Genomic DNA, 12,412 nt, shown 5'->3' with positions numbered 1-12,412 from the left:
TTTTGATGTATTTTACAGTTCTTACTTTAACTTTAGTTTATGTATTTACATGCCCTTGGCCAAATTGTAATAGTTTCAGAAATCTGTGGCTTTTCAAGAATATCTGACTGGATGATTATATTTCATTGTTATAATGGTGAATAAGAACAATATTTATTCTTTTGGGGCTTACTTTTGGTGACAGTGGTTTAGTGATTAACGTCCAGAATCTTAATTTCTGAATAATATGATTTAGGGCAAGTTATTTAACCATGCGTCTTACATGAAGAGGAATATGGTTATAATTAGAAGCATTAGATTCTAATTAAAGTCAGTTTGTTGATATGAGACAGTGATTGCTCCAGGAGCTTCTGTCTCCCTCTTCAGGGGTTTGGTCTCCCTTTGTATTAACAAATTGTTTATGTGGCTGTCTAGTGGATTCCCCTCTTTGTATTAACCGGCTCAGTCATAAGATTCTTGGTGTACATGTAAACCTGTGGTATATTATATATTAAATAAATAGTTGGAAGTGAACACCTGTGTAATATTTACATCACTGGAAAACAGAATAAAATTATGGTAAGATGTAAGTTCTTACACTCCTGTGAACACTTTGGAAGTACTGCTCTTGTTTTTGGTCCATCCACCTCATTTTTCAGTCCATCCTGAATGTTTTTCTATACTGGTAAAGAATACACTTAGTTTGAAACTTCAAAGTTAGAGCAATAACTGTAAGCAGAGGAAGCACTCACCACCCATGCTTTGCTTTCAAATGTTTATAGTTGAAGAAATACTCTGTTACTTCATTCTTTAAGTATGCAATAATTTCCAGCATATTGTTCAAAGTTATTGTAAGCTTGTCTCTGTCTTCCATTTACTGGAGTGTTCAGGGTCCAAAAACCCCAAGCAAACCAGCTTTGCAAATACTTTGTTTAGATCCTTATCTGCAGCTGCTTCTTACTGTCTTTTGCCAAACTTCTGAGAAGACCGAGTTGTCATGTTTTAACTTCACATCTATTTAGTGTGATATTTTTGGAGTGAGGGATGACTACTTTTAAAAAAGTCTGTGAGTTAAGAAAGAAACCTGTTGGCTCCTAAAATTATTTCCAGAAATGTTTTAATTTTCTTCTATAATTCAAAACATCAAGCCTTTGTGGTCTATTAAGGAAACAGACAAGATAAATATTTTGTGAACTTAATCCTCAATTTGTCTTAGAGAGTGAAGTAGTGATGCAAAAATGAAAGATATTTGACAGTCCTAAGGTATATTTTTAAAAAAAAAGGGGGGTGGGGGGGAAAGGGGAAGTATCACCTCTGTTATCTTAACCTTTTTGAACTCCTCTAATTCAACAGCAGTACAGATATCAAATACCAGGTACATTTAACTTGTGTCATTTTTGATATCTTTTCTTTGTTCCAAAAATAAAATCTTACTTCCTCCTAAAAGAATTCTCAAATTCCAGGGTTTTTTTGTGTACTGATTTTTTTCCAATCTAGATTTTTAAAATAAGAACTTAAAACCCTCTATAAGTATGGTCATATTAGTAAAAGGCTATTTTGTTTTAACATCAGAATGAATCAATTTTTATTAGATCAGCAGTAATTTATGTTAAACATTTTCATAAAATTTGAAGAATGCAGTGAACATGAGCTATTTAAAATTATAAAAAGCGGAGGGAGGAGAATGAAGTGTTTTCATGCTAATGTTTGTAAATACTTAAAATTTCAGGTGTTAGATTACCAATGGCAGAAGAATGCTCAAATCTCACTGGAAGCCATAGCACATAATCTAACATGGGATCCTGCAGGTAAAAACAGATTAAAAGAAACACTTACCTATTTGATACCACAACTGATTTCTTAATTTTAATTTTTTCATTCCTTGTGGACAAGGAAAAGGTTTTTGTTCTGTCCTAGCATGATAGAGAGCACCAAAGCAGAGTGAAATGTACCTTCTGTCACTTACTACAGGGGAACTAACATACTAAGTGCATCTGTATGGTCTGACTTGACTATTCTTATCTGAACAGATAAGAAAACATGGCTTAAATGGTAAATATTTGTTGAGAAAGAGGAATGTCTACAGTAGACCTAGGCATTTTTTTAGAGCATAACTAAAATTTGATTAATTTTCATGGTTGTAATTGTAGATGTTCAAGTCTACCAAAAAAAAATCTAGTAAAGGTGTATCTGCCAGATTTTTTTCTGCAGTTTCAGATTTGTAGAACTTTTTTTCTCTCTCTTTACAGAAGTCTGTATTTTGGTACTTGTTTTGTAGTTAGATTTTCATAAATACTTGTTCCAGGTACTCGCCTTCTGACTGGTTCCAATTGTCTTCAACTTTGGTCCAATGTTCCTTTGGAAAACCCTACTGACAATGACAGTACTGAAAGAACAGATGTTGGACTTGGAGAATGGAGATGTATCTGGCAATGCAAGTAAGAAACACATTTAAAGACACGTAATTCCTTTTTCCTTACTGATTCATACCTTTGGGATGAAATAATTCGTGTAGTTGAGTGAAATGCCATTGCATACTGTTATTTGATAAATATTATTGATATGAGATAAACTTGAATCGTATTTCCCTTGACTATGTGACATTCTTTCTTCTTACAAGATCAGTTGCAGTTGGTTTTGGGACAGTTCCTCAGTTACACAGAACACTGGTAAAATGCTGAGGGAAGGCTAATATTGAAGTTGTCCCAATAGGCACTCTTCCTTGTACAAGAAATAAGGTGAAAGCTGTGTGATTGAAAACTATTGTGCTGGCAGGACTGATTAAAAAAACACTTCCTCCTGTGTTCAATGTACTGCCTTGTTCTTTCCTTCTCACATCCCCCTGCCTTTCACTCTTACTTTTTCTCAGTTTATTCTGGGTGTTTGGTACAGTCATGTCAAGATTGATACATTCTCTTTTCTGTGTCTCTGAATTCTTTTTGTATTCATGTTGAGTTTGATGTTTACAGCTGTGTATTATACGTTCAGAGGAGTTTTAGTTTAGTACTTAAGTTTATAAGACAATTTAAATCATGGTCCTTCTGCCATAGGCAGGCTTTTCTAGTACAGTGGGGTGCATTGTTCACTCAGGAGCAATGTACCATGCGACTGTCTCCTAAAGAAGTTTACCGAAGTGGCTGACTGGGCAGACCCACCTGAAATTCTTCTTTTTGAAGCATTTAGAATTCTAGTAGGTAGTTCTATAGGTAGTTCTCTGCATGTACCAGAAGAACGTCCTTTTTATAATCCTTCAATTGTTCCTTTTTCTCTGTACTTCAGCTTTTATCAATGACGTGTTTAAAAACCCGAGATCATCCAAATGACAACTGAAAAGCTTTTCTTTGCCTGTGATAAACTTTCCAAATACAAGAAGTTGAAGACTTAGTTTATTTTTTGAGACATCTCCAGGTGCTCATCTCTCAACCTAATAAGAGAAGTCAGGTTATAGACAGAATGCCATTGAGTGTGGCTTTAGAATCTGGGGTGTTGGTAACAGTAGTCAAAATCATACAGATAGTGCTTTTCTTCTGTCCCTTCTATAATAGGTTTTGCATTTGTATCATGTATAAAGACTTACAGAACTCTTCTCAGGTCTCCACCTGCTTTCCTCTCTTTAACTCTTTTTGTTGGAGATAGAGCTTGGTGTCGTCTTCTTTGAAGGAGTAGGTCCTGGAAAGGATCAAGAGAACCTGCTTTTTTTGTTCTCCTTTGATGCCTGTATGCTGGCATTTGGACTGCAATTAGATTTAGAATAGGTTTTTCTTGTAGAGAAGTCTGCAAGAAAGTGATTTTGCCATACTACCCTTTGCCAGAATAATTTTTAATGCCTGAAGGAAACATTCCCAAATGTTTTCATATTTGCTGCAGTAGGAGAATTTTGCTTAAAACTGGGTGGATTTCTTTCATACACGACTCTTGTAATTGCCTTTCGCTTGTTACTGCACACACTAAATGCATCCTACTTGTGTTGACCTGTTGGATAACTTAATCCCTCTTGAAAGTTGTACCTCCACAACTTGTTACACATGTATTAAATTCAAGATGAAAATGTACACCGTATCTGTGCAGTGCAGTTAAATTCCTGTCTGTTGTTCTTCTTATTAATAAGCTTTGTTACTTAGTCAATAGCTGAGTGCTTCAAACCCTGTAAAAGAAGCTAAAACACTACAAAAGTTAACCACATAATTAGGCTTAGAATATTTTGGTGTAGCATCTTATATCAGTGTGACCATTCAAGTAAAAGCTACTTTCAGATACTTTTTAACTACATTATTCTTTTTACACCTTTTTGTTTTCCTAAGTTGTAACTGTAGAAAATATGAGAAGTGGAGCTATTTTTTAGAGAAGTTAGAAGATAATATGGTACAGCAGAGACCAGTTCAAGATCCGTGTTATCATGAAGTCGGAGCAGTTTAATCTATTAGCATCTGCTTTTCTCCTATGATATTTTTGAATATTGGCTATTCAGCTACAAGGGTTTGGTTCTCTGGATCACTACAGCCATGTGTTGTACATGAGTTTACTTCTTAGTCCTTTTGGACTTTGTTAAATCTTAACTGTTTCACACAACGCAATACACACTTGTATTTAAGAATTAAAAACCTCTCATGAGTTCAAGAAAAATAATTTTTTAGAATTCTATAAAAGTTGTTAAAATTAATTTTCTCCTCTTCTTTATTCTGTAGAACTGCTTCTCAAGTTTGTTTGATGAAATTCTCACCAGATGGGGAGTTTTTTGCTACTGCTGGAAAGGTAAGCATTTTTTTTCTTTATAGCTTTGTACTAATTCAGGTAAGCTATTAAAGCAAACCAAGAAAAACGCATTAAACAAAAGGCTACTTAATGAAAAAAACACTTTTTTCATAATTTTTGCATAGTCTGTGTATGTGTCTTTACATTTTGGTAAACATGAATTTGGGAGAAAGGTAGTTAGAGGCAGGGAGGTAACACACTATATATTCATTGCTTACTGTTCTAAAACACTAATTTTTAATTTGTACCAAATTATAAGACATCAGAAAAAGAAGAGTTTTGGGGAATGGGGGAAATCTGTGGATGAGATCACTGCTGGATATCCTACTAGTGAGGAAATATAATAAAAATACCAAAAAATTAAAAAATAATAAAAAATGGCTCTTTCATATGTTTTTGTGTAAACATATCTGTATGCCTTTTTGTGTACATAGAAGAGAATTTGCATTCCCCACCGTAGGTGTATTGGCACATAATTCATGCCAGTGTTTGTGGCCAGTCTCACTAATTAGTTCTGTGTGCTCAACATTGAGCAGTTTATCAGCAAAAACAAAACCCCTTGGCAAAATAAGCAAAAAAATTGAAGTAAAATGTCAGTCTTTTCCTGAAACAAACAAATTTTTTATTTATACTCCAAAACTTGTTGTTCAGGTTTTGTAAGAGAGTGATGTCCTTATAAGTCAAAGCAGAAAAAAAAATCAAGACTCTGTAGAGGATCCAGTGAACAAATATGACAAACCCATACACGAATTTATACTGCTTGTTAAGGAATATGACTGAGATAAGTAGTTGTTTTCTGCATCAAGTTTCTGCTGCCAACTAAAGAACTTAGGAGAGGCTGCAGAATTACTAGATACGAAACAAAGTGCCAATATGTAAGGTTAATTAGAAGAATGCAGTTGCTGAGATTGGTGAAAACCTGGTTTAAGTGTCACAGAATCCTGAGTAGTAGTAACCTGACAGAATGTGTTTCAGACTGAAGAATAAAAGACAGTTTTGCAATTTGCTCTAGTCTGTCTTGGAAGTATGAGTGAAAAATAAGTGTGTGCACATAAAAAGTGGTTAGAACAGCGTTTGATTTAGTAATAATGTGGAACTTTGCTGTTTGGGTAATAATGTCTCTTAATACATGCTTGAAAAATAGAGTCAAGGATGATTCAGTCTGCAAATACATCTTGCTTTTGAAATGTAGTTGTCATGCATATTTTTACAATTCAGTTACGTGTATCAGGAACAGATGAGTAATGCGCATCTTGATTAGTTGTACGTGTTTGTTTTTTCCTTTAAAGCTTGCTATCTCAGGTCACCATGCTTGATTGGAAGATTAACTTTTAAGGCATTTGCTATCTTTAAAGAAGAAACAAATCTGTAAAATCACCTAGATTTCCTTTTTCAGGGAAAATACTCCAACTGAGGAGCTTCCAACATATAAAGTGAAATACTAGACTTTCCTAGCGATAAATTATTACCTGGATAACAACAAAGCAATAAGTTCTAATGGTCCATATTTTTGTGTTTATTTGAACGTTGTATTCCTTGCTGTAAGTTCTGTGTTGCCTTTAGCCATTTACTGACTGAAAGGAGAGCCATTCTAGCCATGTTTCAGATAACATAAAAATCTATGAGTATATCTTTTATGTAAAAATCAACTGTTTTTTCGTTGTTGGCAATATATACTATATATATTCCCCCTTTTTTTGATGGGTAGCAGTTAATATTTTTTTACAAGCCAAGTTTGAGGATTTCTAATGTTACAATTTGATGGAATTCTGGAAAAATTAATTAATCTGCAAGTAGCTTGTATAGGGATAATATTCTTGCAGAGTTTTTGACTCTTATGTCACTTCTGTCCTGTTATCTTACATTATAAACTCCTGCAAAGCAAATTACTGAATAAGTAAGAAAATTAGTAAGTAGGAGAATTAGTATCATATTTTTTATCATAAATGCCTAAGTTAGTTACCTGCCTGGAGAATCTTTAAAACACATATTTGTTCCTGGGTCTTATTCCTTTACTTAATTTTTTTATGGGGGATGGTCAGCAAAACTAACCCCTTCTCCCCCCAGTAGGGTAATGTTATGTATACCCAGGTTAATTCAATCTTTCAGTGCCATTCACATTTAGTAGCTGATCAACAACTTGTGAATCTAGGTCCAGATTAATTTATCTAGTCCTCGAAGGCATAATCAATATATGTGTATATCTGAAAAAAGCAGGCTGAGCAGTACTGAGCTTGGTTTTTGAGATACCATCTGTGACCTTTATTTGTTTTCCTAGCAGTTAAATTTGTGCAGGCGGTTTGGGTGGTTTTCTGACAAGGTAGAATTAGTCATATTAACATTTGAATACCATCTCAGGCGAGTACAAGTTGTATCCTTGTGATTAAAAATTGGCAGTTAATCAGAAGGACCAAAATGAAATCCAAGTTAGTAATGGCAACAGTTAAATGGAGGCTCTGCTGCTGTGTTTCCTTTAAGATCAGGTTTTGAAGCTGTTCTTACAAACTGTTTCTCTCTGATCAGAAAAGTATTTTACTTTAAAGAAAAATCAAACCTCAAGAGATGTACTCAAAAGTACTTGAAACAAATCATATTCTTATGCAAGGTACTCTTATTTACTGTCTTTTTTTTGTCTTTCCACAGGATGACTGTCTTGTGAAAGTATGGTACAACATGGAGAGCTGGCGGTCAGCTGTAACACCACCTGGTGCCAGTCCAGAAAACCAAGCAAAAGAACTTGATTTTTCGTTTGTTTATTTGGCTCATCCTCGATCAGTAAATGCATTTTCATGGAGAAAGACCAGTAAATTCATGCCACGGTCAGTAGTTCTAATAACATGAGGTTCATGCAATGCCCAAAAACCCCCTCGCTCTTCGCAGTCTGCCTCTCTCTACAGTCAACAGTCATGCTATTGTGTGGTTTACTTCAGTTATTGAGTGTGCACACCTTTTATACTGTTTGTGCTCTTGAGAGGATGGTAAGCATCCTCTTACCTGGCAAAGAGCTGGAAAGATAGAAGAGTAAGTCTCACAGACTGACTTAGGCATTGAACTTAATACAGAATCAGCTCTTGGAAAACCATTTCTCTTTGCATTTTTTTTGGTTGCACTAAATGTTCATTCATGCTTTTAATCTCGACTTGTTCTATCCTGATGGAATCAGAGCAAAGTCCTGTGACTTGAAGTCCTCTTTCACAAACATTCAAATATTTTCATGTCTTTTCATTTGTTTCTTAACCTAGTACAAAGCTAAACCTCTGTCAGAAGTAGTATCTGGAAATTGAATTCAAGTAATCATTTGGAACTGATATTTTGAGTTTGGGGTTTTAGGGTTGTGTTCAGGTGATTCCAAAATGACCTGTCCCTAGTTTTCATGAGTACTTGCAGTCTTAAACTGAAGTAGTGTTAGCAGTTTAGTTTTTTTATAGCAGTCTTTAAGACTCTTCATAAAGCCATTGCTGTAGTTCTTACTATATAGGTCACTTTTGAAAATCCACCTGCTCCATGATTCCTAAGGGAGTTTGCTGCTGGACAGTCTGGTCATAGCTTTCAAGCCTTAGTTAGAGCTAAATTGTGAACTTACATGACCAGGAAACCTGATGATCTGCTTAGTTTTTTTACAGTGTACAGCTTAAGGTAATTGGATTTTTTGGCTATATATTTAACACGAATTGTACTTGGGAGAACAGTAATTAAAAATTTGTAGACTTAAATTTTCTGTTGTATCCCTTTTATTACCTGAGTTTCTTTCTTTTGGATGTGTAATTTTGTAAGTGGTAGATACCAGTAAGATCTGGAATTAAGATCAGGTATCCAGTATTATTATGGGCTTTTTATGTGAATGACTTTAAAAGATAAAAATACAGATTTTGCTGTTCTGGGTATGACTTTTTCTTTACATCGAAATCCACAATTTGCTATTGCACTGTTGTGTGATGGCATGTGAGGTAATTTGTAGTCAGATACTTGAACAGATGGGAAAGTCTTTCCTACATCATTTATTTTCCTAACAATATATTGATGAGTTTTTCTTTTGCTGGTATCTTTAAGTTGGTTCAATTCCAAAAACTGATAGTGGAAAACTGTTTGGAACTGTTGGTTTATTTTGATGCTATGTAATAGTTAGCAGCTTTTTCACTCCTTAACTTTTCTTTCATTAGTGGTGCTGTCTGCAATGTACTCCTGACTTGCTGTAAGGATAATGTTTGTCGTCTCTGGGCAGAGACTTTGTTACCCAATGACAGTCTGTTGTATGGGGGAGGATACAGCAATTGGAGTGAAGCGGCGAACTTCACAAATAACTTCAAGAGAAATATTTCAAGTAAAGAAAAAGTGCAGAGTGCATTAGAGGTAAGAATTGAAATTGAACAGTGAGAATAAACACACGTACAAACCTGTCATTTTAGACATGTTTGTCCTTTGTAACTCAGACATGTATCACAAGCTGAAATCCTTTATACTGGAGATGTGCATAAAATGTTACGAAAGGATGAACTTCCTTGAACTCTTCCTTGGGCAGGCTAAGCTGACAGCTCTTCTGCTGAGCTTCTCACATTGAAGACACACTGTTCCAAAGTCACAACTGCCTATTTTGGTCTGGTGACTGAAGAAAAGTGCTTTGCAGTATTTAGTTCAAAGGGCTAGAAACAGTACGGAGCACACATTATATATACGTTTTGTGAAACCCTGGAGTGATGCTGCCTTAAAATGTATGATAGGGGGGCTCACTTGTTACCTCTGATATTGTGGGGTGCTCTCTCTGACTTCTGCAACTGGAGGAACAGTAATATGGAGGGAAGAAAAATAACTTTTCTGCTGTAGTCCTCAGAGCAGACTGCTCATAAGCATTAAGGCAAGTGATTTTTACTAGATAGTGTTTTCTAACCAGTGGGAATTAGTAAGAAAGTGTAGCATTAGTGGTCCGCATCAAAGGTATGTAGAACATATGTGGGCATTGTGCCTTTATCTTAATGAACTGATGTATTTTGCATGCTCACAGTGCTTTCTTAGCACATATAGCATACCTGAAAAATATGACAGGCTGAAAGGCACAACAGAGCAAGGAAAATAGAGAGGAGAGAAAAGGAAGATGGAAAAAGTTCTGTCTTCCTCTGGAGAATAAAAGGCAACATTAGAGATCCAAAGCAACAATTATGTGAGAATTGAGAGAAGACTGTTTGATATGAGCATGCTGTGTTAAGATGCAGAGCACAGCAAGTGAAAAGGAATACCAAGCATGTAATACCATCCTTAATACAGATTGTGTACCGCTGTGTAGCTTTGGGTGCTTGCATAGATGTCTACAGCACAAAAGGCTTGAACTGTGTGAGTCAGTCTTAAAAACTGAATATTATTTTTTTGCTTGGAAACATGTATTTATATAAAAGAGGAAGACCTTAAAACTCATTGTGCCCTTTTGAGGAGTGTTGAAGTGCAGATTTAATTAGATCCAAAGTACAGATCTTGTTTTTCAGACTGAAATGAGATTACTCAGATTTGCTGCTTTGTTCAGAATCCTGAATAAGCATGGCATATGTTTATGAAACCCAATAGTATCTTCTGTGTAAGTATAAAAACTCTATGAAAATTGTGCACTGAAGTAGTTACTATGTGAAGGTATTTTGTGGGCCTTCATAAATAAATCTAAAGGCACTGGTTTCTCTCAGCTGTGGACTCAACACAAACAATTTTGCAAGAAACAAAAATTAGCTTTTAATCTGAAAAGTAGCATTAATTAGTGCCTAGAAAACCACTTACAGATGAAATCTGCCTTTTTCTTTTTGGAAGGATTTTAAATGATACCTTATTCTTCATGCAGTTAAACCTGAGGCACTTCCGGCGAGGAAGGAGGAGGTCAGGTGCTGTTGTAGCACATACTGGATATGCTCTGCATCAGCAAGATCCTCATGAAGCTCACAGGAGCATTCCTCCTCATGCAAATGCCCTTTGCCACTTCCATATTGCTGCCAGTATCAATCCAGCCACAGGTAAGAAATTTAATGCTTGCTATGAAATAAACTCCAATTTCTGTTAGGTACGTGTTCTCTGTGGAAACTTAGCAGGTGTATTTGTAGAGTATATGATCATGCAAAATTGCTAGTATGTTGGTTTCATTTATGCATGAAAGGACTTTCTACAGTAATGAAATGATCTGAATAAATTTCCTCTGCAGTAATCCTTTCTTTTATTTTGTATGTCTCTTAAGTGAGATTGATAGTGTCTAAGATGGAGAAAGCTAAGTATTTCTATCTGTGTTCAAAATTTACTGTGAATTGTGTATGATACTGGGAACCCACTGATAAAATAAAAAATTTCTAAGCTTCTTAAAGTGAGCACCTGACACTTAATTCTTGAAATAACCACACATTCCTGTACTTTTGTCTCAGAACCAGACAAAACATGCCTTCACCCTGCATTCCTTATAATTTGATATTGCCTTGAACTGGAACAACATGTTGATAGGGGTTGAGGTAACACCCCTATAGCTGCTGATACTTCTGTCTTTATTATCTTTGGTATGCTGAAAATGAAGTGCCTGTCTGCTTGTTGAAAAACTGAATAGAAAAGCCATATTGACTAGCCTTTCATGAAGGTTGTGATGTGGTTTTCTGTGTCTAGAGTTAATGAACAAACATACTGTGTAATTCTTTTCTTAAACTAGTTAAGCTCTGTTTCGTAGTATTGTTTTCCTGTTCCTCCTGTTTGAAAGGCCAGTTTTAAGCTAAGGGCACTCATGTTTTGTTCATATTGGTAGCTGTACAGCCGTTGGTATGATTGGAAAGAACAAGTAGTTTCCATTAACACTGCTGCACTAAGGAAATCTCTAAACACTTTCTCCTTGATTAGTCTTCAGTGTTTTGAGTAGTGGTTCATTGTTTCATATTTTAATAGATAGGACAAGAATCACATCGAGCCTACCAGAAGGAAACTTCCTGCATTTTTTTGCTGTACCATCAGTGCTATCCTATTTCTACAGTAAAAGTCTCCAGTGATTATTTATTACTGCCCAATGTCACACAGGAAAGTTTCTCGAAAGCTTCTTGGAGATTTGTAGACCTCCTCTGGTTTTTTTCCTCTTCATATTATGCAGTGAGCTAGCTAACTTTTTCATGTGGCTAGCACATAATCTTTGACCCCTTTTTTTTTTTTTTACCTACTCTTAATGCATTTCTTATTTTTGATACAGAATAGCTAATGTCATGGTTTAACCCAGCCGTCAGCCAAGCCCCAGGCAGTCACTTGCTCACTCCCAGCAAGACTGGAGAGAGAATCAGAAGGTAAAAGCCAGAAAACTTGTGGGTTGAAATAAAACCAATTTAACAGGGAAAGTAAAAGCTGTGTACACAACCAAGGAGAAACAAGGAATTAATTCAGTGCTTCCTATTGGCAGGGAAGTTTTCAGCCATCTCCAGGAAAGCAGGGCCCCATCACAGGTAACCATTACTTGTGATGACAAACACCATCACTTCAAGCTTTACCTTCTTCTTGTTTCTTCCCCCACTTTATATACTGACCATGATGTCACATGGTCTGGAATATCCTGGTCAATTTGGGTCCCCTGTCCTGGCTGTATCTTCTCCCAATGTCCAATGCAGCCCCAAGTTCTTCTCCAGTGTGGCAGTACAAAAAGCAGAAAAGGCCTTGGCTCTGTGCAAGCCCTGCTCAGCAATAACAAAAACAT

The 12,412-nt window shown here is 35.8% G+C and overlaps 1 protein-coding gene across 5 annotated transcripts in view; it reads left to right on the top strand.

Annotated features, from left to right (window-relative positions):
- DMXL1 (Dmx like 1) overlaps positions 1–12,412 on the top strand; it is a 78,502-nt gene that overhangs the window by 14,101 nt on the left and 51,989 nt on the right. For all 5 annotated transcript variants that reach the window (XM_032095112.1, XM_032095111.1, XM_032095110.1 and 2 more), the window contains exons 4-9: positions 1,709–1,787; positions 2,285–2,417; positions 4,665–4,731; positions 7,375–7,550; positions 8,892–9,081; positions 10,550–10,718. In XM_032095112.1, the coding sequence (XP_031951003.1) occupies positions 1,709–1,787; positions 2,285–2,417; positions 4,665–4,731; positions 7,375–7,550; positions 8,892–9,081; positions 10,550–10,718 (814 nt within the window). The remainder of the gene's footprint in view (positions 1–1,708; positions 1,788–2,284; positions 2,418–4,664; positions 4,732–7,374; positions 7,551–8,891; positions 9,082–10,549; positions 10,719–12,412) is intronic.

This window comes from Corvus moneduloides, chromosome Z, assembly GCF_009650955.1.
Source record: "Corvus moneduloides isolate bCorMon1 chromosome Z, bCorMon1.pri, whole genome shotgun sequence".
NCBI lineage: Eukaryota > Metazoa > Chordata > Aves > Passeriformes > Corvidae > Corvus > Corvus moneduloides.
This window is presented reverse-complemented; position numbering and strand designations above follow the sequence as displayed.